Source organism: Muntiacus reevesi, chromosome 3 (genome assembly GCF_963930625.1).
Source record: "Muntiacus reevesi chromosome 3, mMunRee1.1, whole genome shotgun sequence".
NCBI lineage: Eukaryota > Metazoa > Chordata > Mammalia > Artiodactyla > Cervidae > Muntiacus > Muntiacus reevesi.
Genome location: NC_089251.1, coordinates 90,833,502 through 90,845,846, shown reverse-complemented (window position 1 = coordinate 90,845,846; position 12,345 = coordinate 90,833,502). Strand labels below are relative to the sequence as shown.

Here is a 12,345-nt window from a genome sequence, read left to right as displayed (position 1 = left end):
CACCTCGAGGTAAGTTATAGTTAGTAAATTCATTGTGGAGACTTCTAATGGAGTTCCCTTAGTCTATCACTTTTTGCTTCCTGTCAATTTTTGCATATCCACATTCTCACAAGTGTCTAACAGTGGGATCACAGGGTTACCTATATGAACCAAATTGCCACTAGTATATAGCTAGCATATGAGAGTTTTCATTTATGAACTACATTTTGAAAAAATATTTGCCTTTTTATTTACTTGGCAGCCTCAGTGCTAACTGGCAGATGAGCTTATCTCATTTCAAAAGACCAAAAGCATTTCAAAATGCTTCTGAGTGCAACGAAAAGTCATCTGGAAGAATGTCTGCACTTTAGCAAGCAGCCTTTCATTTGGTTTCCTCATAAAAGCACTAACACCATCACATGAAGTCATTAACACTATGCCAAAACTAGAACATAGAGCCAGCAGCCCTTGTTTGAATATTGCCCCAGGATTAGTACCTCCTATCCGGCTAATAGCTATGAACATGAATAAAAAACTGTAAACATAACAAAGTAACATGAGTAAGTATACATGTAGAGTTTTTGGTGGCTCCTGGAATTTTCATTTATTATTGCAATTTATTAAATAAAAAATTTAATCACACACACAAAAAAGCTTTTATAAAACATTGGGGCCTTTATCTGGGAATAAGAATGAAGACCCAAGATCGATGAATGAAGCAGACTGAGTCTGAGACTCATGCAGACTGACGCAAACAGAAGAATGTATATCCTTTCTGCATAGGACAGTTATGCCTCAGGGTTCACTGATAATTGCCAAGAAGGAACACAAGCTGAGTGCAACCGGATAGTCTGACTTTTCAAAGGAAGCCCAAAATCTTATTTTTAAATGCTGTCAGCAAAATTAAAAAAAATTCAAAACAACATGTAAGCCACAGATTTTCCTGCAGAACCCAATTGATGAGATATTTATACCATCTGACAGATAAATTCATGAAGCATTTTAATCAAGACTTTCTATGGATTTTAGTCTTCAAAACATTTAATTGGATATAATTTCATTTCAAAAGCTGCAATATTGTTTCCATAGTGAAACTAAAGTTTATTGTTTTCAAAAACTTGAAGCATTTAAAAAGATTTTATATTTTCCTTCTTGTACATACCCAATAAAACACCTAGGAGAAAAGTTCGCATTAATGAAGTAGAAAAAAAAGAAAGGATAATACTCCCACTTAGGATGAATACGAAAAAAAAAAAAAAAAAAAAGGCCACAAAATACACAAAGCCACTCCAGTCACCTGCATTATCTTTCTGAAAGGGTTTTTTCCCCATTGACAAGGATGCCTTAGTTACCGCCCTCTTACTGTAGATGCCCTCTTTATGCTTAATGTTAACAGTGTCTGCCAGGTCATCATCCCTTGTGCCTAGCACCTGAGCCGGGAAATCTGGAGCAATGGCATCATTGGATCCTACAGAAAAATGGGAAAGTAGTACAGTTAACATAAGTACAGATATGAATTTAAAGAAAAACAAAAAAAATTACCTCTTAAACCACTTCCATAAAAAAGGCACTACCAAGGGAGTGTTATAGGGTAATTAGAAGGAGACGTCAGTCAGACTGAAGCTGTCAGAAATGTACAATGTTGCAACAGTATAGTGGAGAAGCAAATGACATAAGAGGAGACATAAAAAGCAGAATATCAGTTCAGAAGGGAGATCAAATTCTAGCTCAGGAATGTTTTCAGAGGAGGAGAAACAGATTGCCAGTAAGGACTTTTTGAAATACGAAGAGGAAGGAAGAAAGAAAAGCACTTTAGGTAGAGGTTATGGCATTAGCAAAGACAAGGAAAACTGTAAATAAGAAAATCAGATACTTCTGTGGTCACACATTAAAGAGATTGGTGGGAGATATTAAAAAGTAATTGGGACAAAATTCAGCGGGGCATAGAGTCCCAACTAAAGGGGGTAATAATAATGGGAAATACAATCAGTCACATTTTAGGAAGGTTAATCTGATAATAATACAAAATATTATAAGGAAAATTTTATGTGATAAATGTAAGATATGAATGTAAGATTTTTTTTCTTTTAAAATACATTTCAGATTCATGTCAATGTATGGCAAAAACGACTATGATATTGTAAAGTAATTAGCCTCCAACTAATAAAAATGAAAAAAAAAAGACTAAAAAAAATATCACTATTAAGTTCACTAATATAGGAACTGATAAGAAGTTTACCCATGTCACAAAGAAGAGGCAAAAGAACATCTCTGGATATGTAAGAATTTGCAGTAACTATAGAATTATCTTCTACAAAAATGTTTTTTTTCCTTCTTATCTGATACTCCATATCTCACGCACTTTGTAAGCACTGAAAAGGTATATGGCCAAAAAAGCTGAGTAACTATCAGTTCAGGTGGTTCAGTGGTAAAGAATCTGCCTGACAAGCAGGAGATGTGGGTTCAATCCCTGGGTGGGACAATTCCCTGGAGAAGGAAATGGCAACCCACTAGAATTCTTGCCTGGAAGAGCCTCATGGGCTCATGTCCCCCAGTCCCTGGGGACACAAAAGAGTCACACATGACTTAGGGATTAAATCACCACCACCACAAGTATCAGTCCATTAGTATAGTATAAATATGTCATGAGGAATATTTCAGGACAGACTGCAAGAATCCTATGAAGCCCACTGGGTCATATGTCCATTGAGCTTTTCTTTGCTTCTGTGGCATCAATTTCTTTTATTTGCTTCCTATCCTTCAGGTAAATCCTCATTGTTCTTTCTTCAACTAAAACTCTCAATGCTGGAGTTCCTGAAGGGGTCAGAACTGGGTTCTCTTCTCTTCCTGGATGAACTCACCAATCACCAATGTATAGAATTGTATGTTGATGACCAACAAATATACATCTCTAGCTGGAACCTTTCTTCTGAGCTTCAGATTCTAGTACTTAGGACACAAGTAGCCTCTACAGCATTTGGGGGAGAAACTGTTGTAGCAAAAAATAGAAATGACACTTTTCTCAAATAAAAATGAGAGTTTTCTGATAAACAAGGAAAATAAAGAAAGAGTAAACAGGCTGGGGAAATAACATAAACAGGCCCGAAAGAGTTAAGCAATCTTGGCTTACTCTTTACTTTTACTCTTTACTTACTGTTACTCTTTACTCTTTACTTACTGTTACCACTAACAAGTGTAGCTAGACTTGGCCTTCACAAAGTCAAACAAAGCTAATTACTCTTTGACTCCATATGAATTACTCTGCACCTGGCATTCTTCTCCCCCTACACTCTCTCAGTAGCATTTTGTATTCCAAAAAGAAGGTTAGGATCAATAACTTGAGGGAGAGGCAGGCCCAACTGCTGAGCTGCCTGATGCCAGCTGTGGCCCTTTTTGAAATTTTGCAAAGGAAAAAAAAAAAATGCAAGGGACATCCCTGGTGGTCCAGTGGTTAAGAAGTCACCTTCCAATGCAGGTGATGTGGTCCAGAAACTAAGATCCCACATGAAAGTGAAAGTGTAAGTCACTCAGTCAAGTCTGACCCTATGACCCCATGGACTTCAGCCCACCAAGCTCCTCTGTTCATGAAATTCCCTAGGCACAAATACTGAAGTGTGTGGCCATTCCCTTCTCCAGGGAATCTTTCCCACCTGAGGATCAAACTCAGGTCTCCACACTGCCAGGCAGATGCTTTACTGTCTGAGCCATGGGGAAGTGGTGTATCTTGAGGCAACTGGTCCCTTGGGCCGCAAACCACTGAGCCCACGCGCCGCAACTACAGAGAAGCCCATACAGTGCATCTAAGATGCAGTCAAAAGCAAACAGATAAGTTTTTTTAAAATGCAAGACCTTCATTGTGATTCTCTCCCTATTACCCAAAGAAAAGGGGCATAGTTCTTGAGACACTAGCCTGCTTATTTTCCCCTTTGCTGGACAATGAAAGAATAAAGCCATCTCTCTCCTCCTCCAAAACTGTCTCTGTATTTCTGTTGGGCATCAATGCACAGAAAGCCAAGAATTTGGCAACAAAATTAGAAAAAGACTTCCTTTCCTCATTAAAAAAAAAATGTTTTTATATATTATGGAACAACACAAACAACTGTACATGAGGTTTTTTCCACCACTTCCCTTTATTCTCCAAGAGAGGTGATTATGTTAGGTTCAGAGGTGGGGAAGAATAAAGTTCCTGAGAGCAGTAGGTATGTATAAAAGAGAATCAACCTCATTGGAGCCAAGAGGCAGCTGGAAGAGAATGCAGCCACACAATATATATATGCCACTGAGTGTATGCATACTTACTTTCCTACATCTGTGTTCAGCTGTAAAATGTATCAAAATAAGTACAGATTAATGTTTGGGACGGGAAGAAAGTCCAGAACTCTAACAGGAGATTTGGAATCTTTACAGCCACCTGGATATTTTCATAAAAAATAGCATATGTTATGATGTGCCATATTCCACGTAGTGCACTTGTATACAAACACATCTGTAAACAACTCTGTCTAAACTCAACTGCAGATTTAACATCTCCACATGGATGTAGAAGTATCACTTTTAACATGTCCAAAGCAGGTATCTTGACCATCTTTCCCAAATCTGCTTCTTCCTCAGGCTTCTCCATCTCAGTAAATGTCACCTTTTTTTCACCTAGTTGCTTATTCTAGAAAACTAGAAAGCATTCTTTTTTTTTTTTAACCTCTTCTCCCTCACTCTCCATATTTTATTACCAAGTCCAGGAGGAACTATTTCCTAAAAATAACTTGAATGTTTCCATTTCTCTCCTTCTCTGTCATCATTCCTCTAATCCTAGATGCTACCCTGTCTGATACTGACTACTGCAACAGCCTTTAGGTAACTAGTATCCTCATTTCCACTTCTTGACTCTCACCTGAACTCTCTACTTTTCATTCATAAGACATTCTCCACGTAGCAGATTGAAAAAATTACAAACGTAAATCAAATGGTAATTGCCAACTGGAAGAAAGTTCAAATGCCTTGATAGAGTCTGCACAACCCTGCCTCATCTTGAGCCTACCTATCTTTAACCAAATCTAGCCACAGCTCTGCTTTACCCACACTGCCTTCTTCTCATTTGTCAAATGCATCAAACTTTCCTGTTTCTGGAGCTCTGCCCATATTGTTCCCTCCGACCAGAGCACTTTCACTCCTCACTCTGTCTGCCCAATTTACCTATATCTTCTAGATCTCAGTTCTAGTTTTTTCTTTAGCAAGGTCTTCATGAGCTCCTAAAATTAAACTGGATCCTCTTATTCTCTTAGAACTCTTATTTTTTTAACGTATCATTTGTAATTTATGTACATAATTGTATCTATTTTTTCATATCTAACTCCCCACTTCAACATAATCAGAGGGGACATGTTTATTTTGCACAACCCTATGAATGTACCACCTAGTATAGTATCTGTCAGGAATACTGGGTCGATACTTAAAATTGTTAGATCACATAGTAATTCTATGTTTAACTTTTTGAGGAACCACTATACAGTTTTCCACAGTTGCTACACCATTACCATTCAGTTCAGTTCAGTCGCTCAGTTGTGTCCAACTCCTTGCGACCCCATGAACTGCAGCATGCCAGGCCTCCCTGTCCATCACAAACTCCCGGAGTTTACTCAAACTCATGCCCATTGAGTCGGTGATACCATTCAGCCATCTCATCTTCTGTCGTCCCCTTCTCCTCTTGCCCCCAGTCCCTCCCAGCATCAGGGGCTTTTCCAACGAGTCAGCTCTTTGCATGAGGTGGCAAAAGTATTGGAGTTTCAGCTTCAACATAAGTCCTCCCAATGAACACCCAGGACTTATCTCCTTTAGGATGGACTGGTTGGATCTCCTTGCAGTCCAAGGGACTCTCAAGAGTCTTCTCCAACACCACAGTTCAAAAGCATGTTTTTCGGTGCTCAGCTTTCTTCACAGCTCAACTCTCATATCCATACATGACCACTGGAAAACCCATACCCTGACTAGATGGACCTTTGTTGGCAAAGTAATGTCTCTGCTTTTTAATATGCTATCTAGGTTGGTCATAACTTTCCTTCCAAGGAGTAAGCATCTTTTAATTTCATGGCTGCAATCACCATCTGCAGTGATTTTGGAGCCCCCAAAAATAAAGTCTGACACTGTTTCCACTGTCTCCCCATCTATTTCCCATGAGGTGATGGGACCAGATGCCATGATCTTATAGCAATACCCAAAGAGTTTAAATTTTCCATATTCCTGCAATCCTTGTTTTTATTTCATAACAGTCATCCTACTGGCTATCTCTTCATAGTTTTCACTTACATTTCCTTTATGACTAATGATGTAAAACATCTTTTCATTCTTTTTGGCCATCTGTTTATCTTTCCTGGAGAAATGTCTCTTCAGATGCTGTGCACATTTAAAAATGAGACTGCTTTTTGTTGTTGAGCTATAAGAGTTCTTCAGACATTATGGATATTAATCTCTTAGCAGATATACCTGAACTGCAAATTTTTTTCTCTACTCTGTGAGCAAACTTTTTACAATGCTGATAATTTTTTTTGGGGGGAGCAAAAGTTATGTTATTAAAGTCCAATTTATTTTTTCAGCTATGCTTTTAGTATCATTAGTTGTAGGAAAACCAAGTCACGAATAAAACGAAATCTTTTTAGTTTAGTCTCTTAAAGACAAAAAAAGCACAACTGTTTCTTCTTTTTGGGCCTTTCATTCCAAAATTAACTTGTGTCATTTTCCCCCCACCGTGTAACTAAATTTTCTATTTAGATGAGTGTTGTGTTAAACTGGCTTCAAAGTTCACCACCAGTCACTTTCAGCTTCATTTCTCTGTAATGAATTCTTCATTTTGATTCATATCTTCAGCTGGATGAGTCTTCAAGTAAATTTTTCAAGAAGGTACAGAGGCTGAATATACTTTCTAGCTCCTGTATATTTGTGAAAATGTCTTTTCACTGTTATACTGCTTAATCAAGATGCACTGAGTCTATAAATCCTTGAATTATATAATTTTACCAATAAACACAGACTTGGTTCCATTATTTTTACATTCAGCATTTCAAATAAGTCTGATATGAGATTTAATTTTGTTCTCTTTTTTCAACTGTACATTTATAGGATTTTTTCCCTTTTATTTTAATACTCAAAAATCTTTTCTGGTATGTATCTCAGTCTCTTTCTACTGATTTTTGCCTGAATTTTTACGATAACTTTCAATCTGCACACAGTGTTCCCTTTTTTAGAAGAGGGATGTTTTCCTCAGTTAAGTCCTTGAATATGACCTTTTTCCTCAGCTACAGATAAAATTCTTGGTTTGGTTTACTTAGCTATGTTTCTTATGTCTCTCATCATCTTTTGCAGCATTTTCTTATTTGTATTTGGTCATGCTGGGTCTTCGTTGTTGTAGGGTGGCTTTCTCTAGTTGTAGCTAGAGGGGACTACTCTGCCTTGCAGCGCGCAGGCTTCTCTTGTTGCAGAGCACAGGCTCCAGGCACATGGGCTCTAGTAGGTGCAACGTGCTAGCTTGAGGGTGTGCAGGCTTCAGTAGTTGTGGCACATGGGCTTAGCTGCTTCAGCAGCATGTGGGATCTTCCCACATCAGGGAATCAAATCCACATCCACCACACTGGCAGGCAGATTCTTAACCACTGTACCACCAGGAAGTCCCTCACAGCCATTTTCACTTTCTTCTTTTTCCTCTGTAATTTTAGACTTTCTCAGATTTGTCCACATCACTAATTTAATGTCTGCCATGCTAATTCCATCCTTTCTTGCCTGAACAATAATATTTTACACCTGCTACCAAATCTTTACAGCTTTACACAGTCTTTTCCTTCATATCGTTGCTGACCCCCTTTTATCTAAACTGAGACAAAACAGAAAATTCACAAATTAAAATAAGTGTACAATTCAGTAGTTCTTAGTACTTTCACAACCAATACTGATATCTAATTCTAGAACATTTTTGTCCCCCACAAAGAAATCTTACATATGGTAGCAGTTACTCCCTATTTTCCCATCCCCTACAATTCCCTTGGCATCCACTAATCTACTTTCTGTCTATAAGGATTTGCTTATTCTGGGAATTTCATGTAAATGAATTATACAATATATGATCTTTTGCTATTGGCTTGAAATATTTCTCCCTTTAATAATGTATTTTTTTTTCAGTTCTGTTCATTTTGATTTATATATTTGGCACTCTGCTGTTAGGTGCATATACATTTTATAATTGTTATAGTTTCTTGATGGATTGGCTCTTTTATCATTATAAAATGACACTTTGTCATTTTAAATAATTTTTGTTTTGAAGTTTATTTTGTCTCCTAATAGACAATCTAGCCTTTCTTTGCTATTATTTATAGAGCATATCCTAGTCCGTCCTTTAAATTTTACCTAATTTATCTTTGAATCTCAAGAGAGTCTCTTTTTTTTGGCCTCAACGAACGACTTGTGGGATCTCAGTTTTCTGACTAAGGATTGAACCTGGGTCCATGACAGTCAAAGTGCTGAGTCTTAACCACTGAACTACCAGGGAATTACCAAAATAGGGTCTTTCTCAGAGAAAGACACACACAATATGGTATCACTTACATGTGGAATCTAAAAACAATGATACAAGTAAACTAATTTACAAAACAGAAATAGACTCGTAGATGTAAAAAAACAAACATGGTTATCAAAGGGAATACCTGGGGACAGGGGGTAAACTAGGAGTTTGGGATTAACAGATACACACTGCTATATATAAAGATTAAAAAAAAAGGGCCTACTGTATAGCACAGGGAACTATATTCAGTATCTTCTAATAACTATAATGGAAAATAATCTGAAATATATATAGGTAAAACTGAATCACTTAGATAAACACTTGAAACTAATACAATATTGTAAATAAACTATACTTCAATAAAAAATAAAGTGAGGCTTCTGTAGACAGCATACAGTTAAATTACATCTTCTGAGCCAATCTGTAAATCTCTGCCTTTCTATCAAAGTATAATCCATTTACATTTAATGTAGTTACTAAAACTGTAGGATTTAAGTCTGCTATTTTTCTACTGTTTTCAATGTTTTATGCTTTCTTTTGCTCCTGGATTTCTGTACTATGTCCCTTTTGTGTCAAATAGCTATTTATATGTATATCATTTTAATTCCTAGGATGACTTTTACTACATAGAAAGTTATTTTCTTAGTGATTGTCCTGGGAATTAACATTCACATGTTAATATAAATATAAATCAACACTCTAAATTATTACCAACTTTACCATCTGAGCCACCAGGGAAGTCAAATTAATACCAACTTTAATAGTATATACAAACTTTTCTCCTTTATAACTGTCCCCTCCCCCTTTACACTATTTTCACAAGTTATATCATTACACATCTTGTGTCCAATAACATAAATTTATAATTATTGTTTTATGCATGTCTTTTATGTCATATAGGAGAAAAAGGGAACTACAAATAAAAATACCTTTCTACTGTCTTTGCATTATTAACTTACGTAGTTACTTTTATTACTCTATTTTTCATGTGGATTTGAGTTACTATTTAGGTTATCTGAGTTATTATTTCATCTTGAAAAATCTCTTTAGTATTTTCTGTGAGTCAGTTTGTTAGCAATGCAGTCTCAATTTTTGTTTATCTGAGTATCTGAGAATGTCTTAATTTCTCCTTTATTTTTGAAGTCTTGCAGGGTACAGAATACTTGGTAGGCAGGTTTTTTCCCTTAGCCTTTGAATATGCCATTGTAATACCTTCTGGTTTATATGGCTTCAGGGGAGAAATCAGCTATTAGTCTTATTGAAGAGACTTTGTACATAACTTGTGCTAGCTGCTTTAACATTCTCTGTCTTTTGATCGCTTATGATGTATCTAGACATGGATCTCTTTGAGTTTATCATGCTTGGACTTCCTTGAGTTTTTCAGATGCACAGTTTAACAGGAGTCCTTAAATTTGCCAGTTTGGGGCCATTATTTCTCCAAATACCTTTTCAGTCTTTTTCTCTCTCTCCATCTCATTATACGTATAACAGATCGCTTGAGGGTAATCCATAGGACTCTGAGATTCTGTTGACCTCTCTTCATTCTTTTTTCTATTCTGTTTCTCACACTGGATAATCTCAACTGACCTATCTTCACCAAGTCACTGATTCATTCTTCTGCCGGTTCAAATCTGACATTGAGTTTTCTCTAGTGAATTTTTTTATCTTAGTTATTGTACTTTTCAATTCCAGAATTTCTATTTGGTGATTTTTTATAATTTCTATCTCTTTTACTGATATTCTCTATTTGGTAAAACACTGTTCTTATACCTTCTTTTAATTCTTTGTTAAATTTTTGTTTATTTATTTGTGGCTATGCTGGGTCCTCCTTGTTATGTGGGTTTTTCACTAGTTGTGGTGAGTGGGGGATATTTTTTATGCTATTTTTTAAAAGTAACTTTTCTAAACTAATTCTGTAAACTCTACTGAAGTTCCCACTCAACTAGCTTAGTGGTAAGCTAAGATATAGCTATCCTTAAACATCTATAAACAATAAATCTCTCAGTCTTTGCCAAGGCATTATGTGCACAGAGCCTTCAACACTGAGGGTAGGGAGGTTAAAATTCTGCCTTAGCCTTTCCTTCCTTCTTCTCCAGAGCCTTAAGGGCAGGCAATGGTTAAAGGTTTCAGGTCTTTCCTAAGCATGAACACAGGACTATGCACATGTGTAAGTCTTTTAGAGTCCTAGGAATATGCCAATGCTTCTCAAAATATCCATGGATATCTCATCTTCAGTTTTTCCTTTAAAGGAGGCTCATACACACTGGATAGCTCTGAGTAAGGTCAAATATAGACAAGCCTTTTGAGTGGAGTCTTGAAAGCGGACTAGTTCTGTTCTACTTCCTCCAGTACTGGAACTATAGGCTGATATTTTTCAAGATTCTCATTGAGCTGAGTGTAGGGATGAGAACAGAGTAAGTTAAAATGCCACAAACTTACTATTCTTTATCAAGGTTCAGACATTTTTCTTCAATAAATGCTAATTACAAAGGCTACTAGACTTTGGTTTATTTCCAGAGTTTTGGAAAAGTTTTCTATAAAGTTTTGCCAAAACTCTGTTGCTTTTATCACAGGGCAAAATTTTTCATGCTACCATTTTTTTCTGCTACAATTTTTCTCTGCCATTTTTGGGCTGTAACTTCTCATCTTTTAAAAAAAATTCCAGCCAGTTCCCTCCCCACGGCTTTTTGCTCCTATTGACAGTTAAGTATTAATAGTATGTACATTATTTAAATGTCTATAAATGAATATAAAAATAACATCTATACTTTATATTGGTATGAGGTATAAATGTCTTTAAAAACATACATGGTACCTATCTTCACAGAACTTACTCTCAAATATAACTGGAACCTTGTTACTATTTCACATTGTTACTAAGACCCAAAGAATGTATTTCTAACATCTATCTCTTTCTTTCATTTCAGGGAATATTGTCACCCTGCTTATTTAACTTATATGCAGAGTACATCATGTGACATGCTGGGCTGGATATAGCACAAGCTGGAATTAAGATTGCCGGGAGAAATATCAATAATCTCAGATATGCAAATGATACCACTCTAATGGCAAAAGGCGAAGAAGAACTAAAGAGACTCTTGATGAAAGTGAAAGAGGAGTGAAAAGCCAACTTAAAACTTAAGATTCAAAAAATTTAAGATAATGGCATCCGTTCCCATCACTTTATGGCAAATAGATGGGGAAACAATGGAAACAGTGATAGACTTTATTTTCTTGGGCTCCAAAATCACTGCAGATGGTGACTGAAGCCATGAAATTAAAAGACGCTTCCTCCTTGGAAGAAAAGCTATGACCAACCTAGACAGCATATTAAAAAGCAGACACATTACTTTGCCAACAAAGGTCCATCTAGTCAAGGCTATATGGTTTTTCCAGCAGTCGTGTATGGATGTAAGAGTTGGACCATAAAGAAGGTTGAGTGCCGATGAACTGATGCTTTTGAACTGTGGCACTGGAGAAGACTCTTGAGAGTTCCTGGACTGCAAGGAGATCAAACCAGTCAATCCTAAAGAAAACCAACTCAGAATATTCATGGGAAGAACTCATGGTGAAGCTGAAACTCCAATACTTTGGCCACCTGATGTGAACAGCTGACTCATTAGAAAAGATCCTGATGCTGGGAAAGATGGTTGGATGGCATCACCAATTCAATGTACATGAGTTTCAGCAAGCTCTGGGTAATGGTGAAGGACAGAGAAGCCTGGTGTGCTGCAGTCCACAGGGTCCCATGGGGACACAAAGAGTCAGACACAACTGAGTGACTGAACAACAATAGCAAATCTCTTTCTTTGTGAGATTACCTT

The 12,345-nt window shown here is 36.8% G+C and overlaps 1 protein-coding gene across 10 annotated transcripts in view; it reads right to left on the bottom strand.

The window, feature by feature from the left end:
• Nucleotides 1–12,345, bottom strand: part of ALMS1 (ALMS1 centrosome and basal body associated protein) — a 190,531-nt gene that overhangs the window by 48,487 nt on the left and 129,699 nt on the right. For 8 of the 10 annotated variants that reach the window (XM_065929545.1, XM_065929549.1, XM_065929546.1 and 5 more), the window contains one exon: nt 1,277–1,447. The exons of the other annotated variants lie outside the window; for them this stretch is intronic. In XM_065929545.1, coding sequence (XP_065785617.1) covers nt 1,277–1,447 — 171 coding nt within the window. The remainder of the gene's footprint in view (nt 1–1,276; nt 1,448–12,345) is intronic. 10 annotated transcript variants of the gene reach the window in all.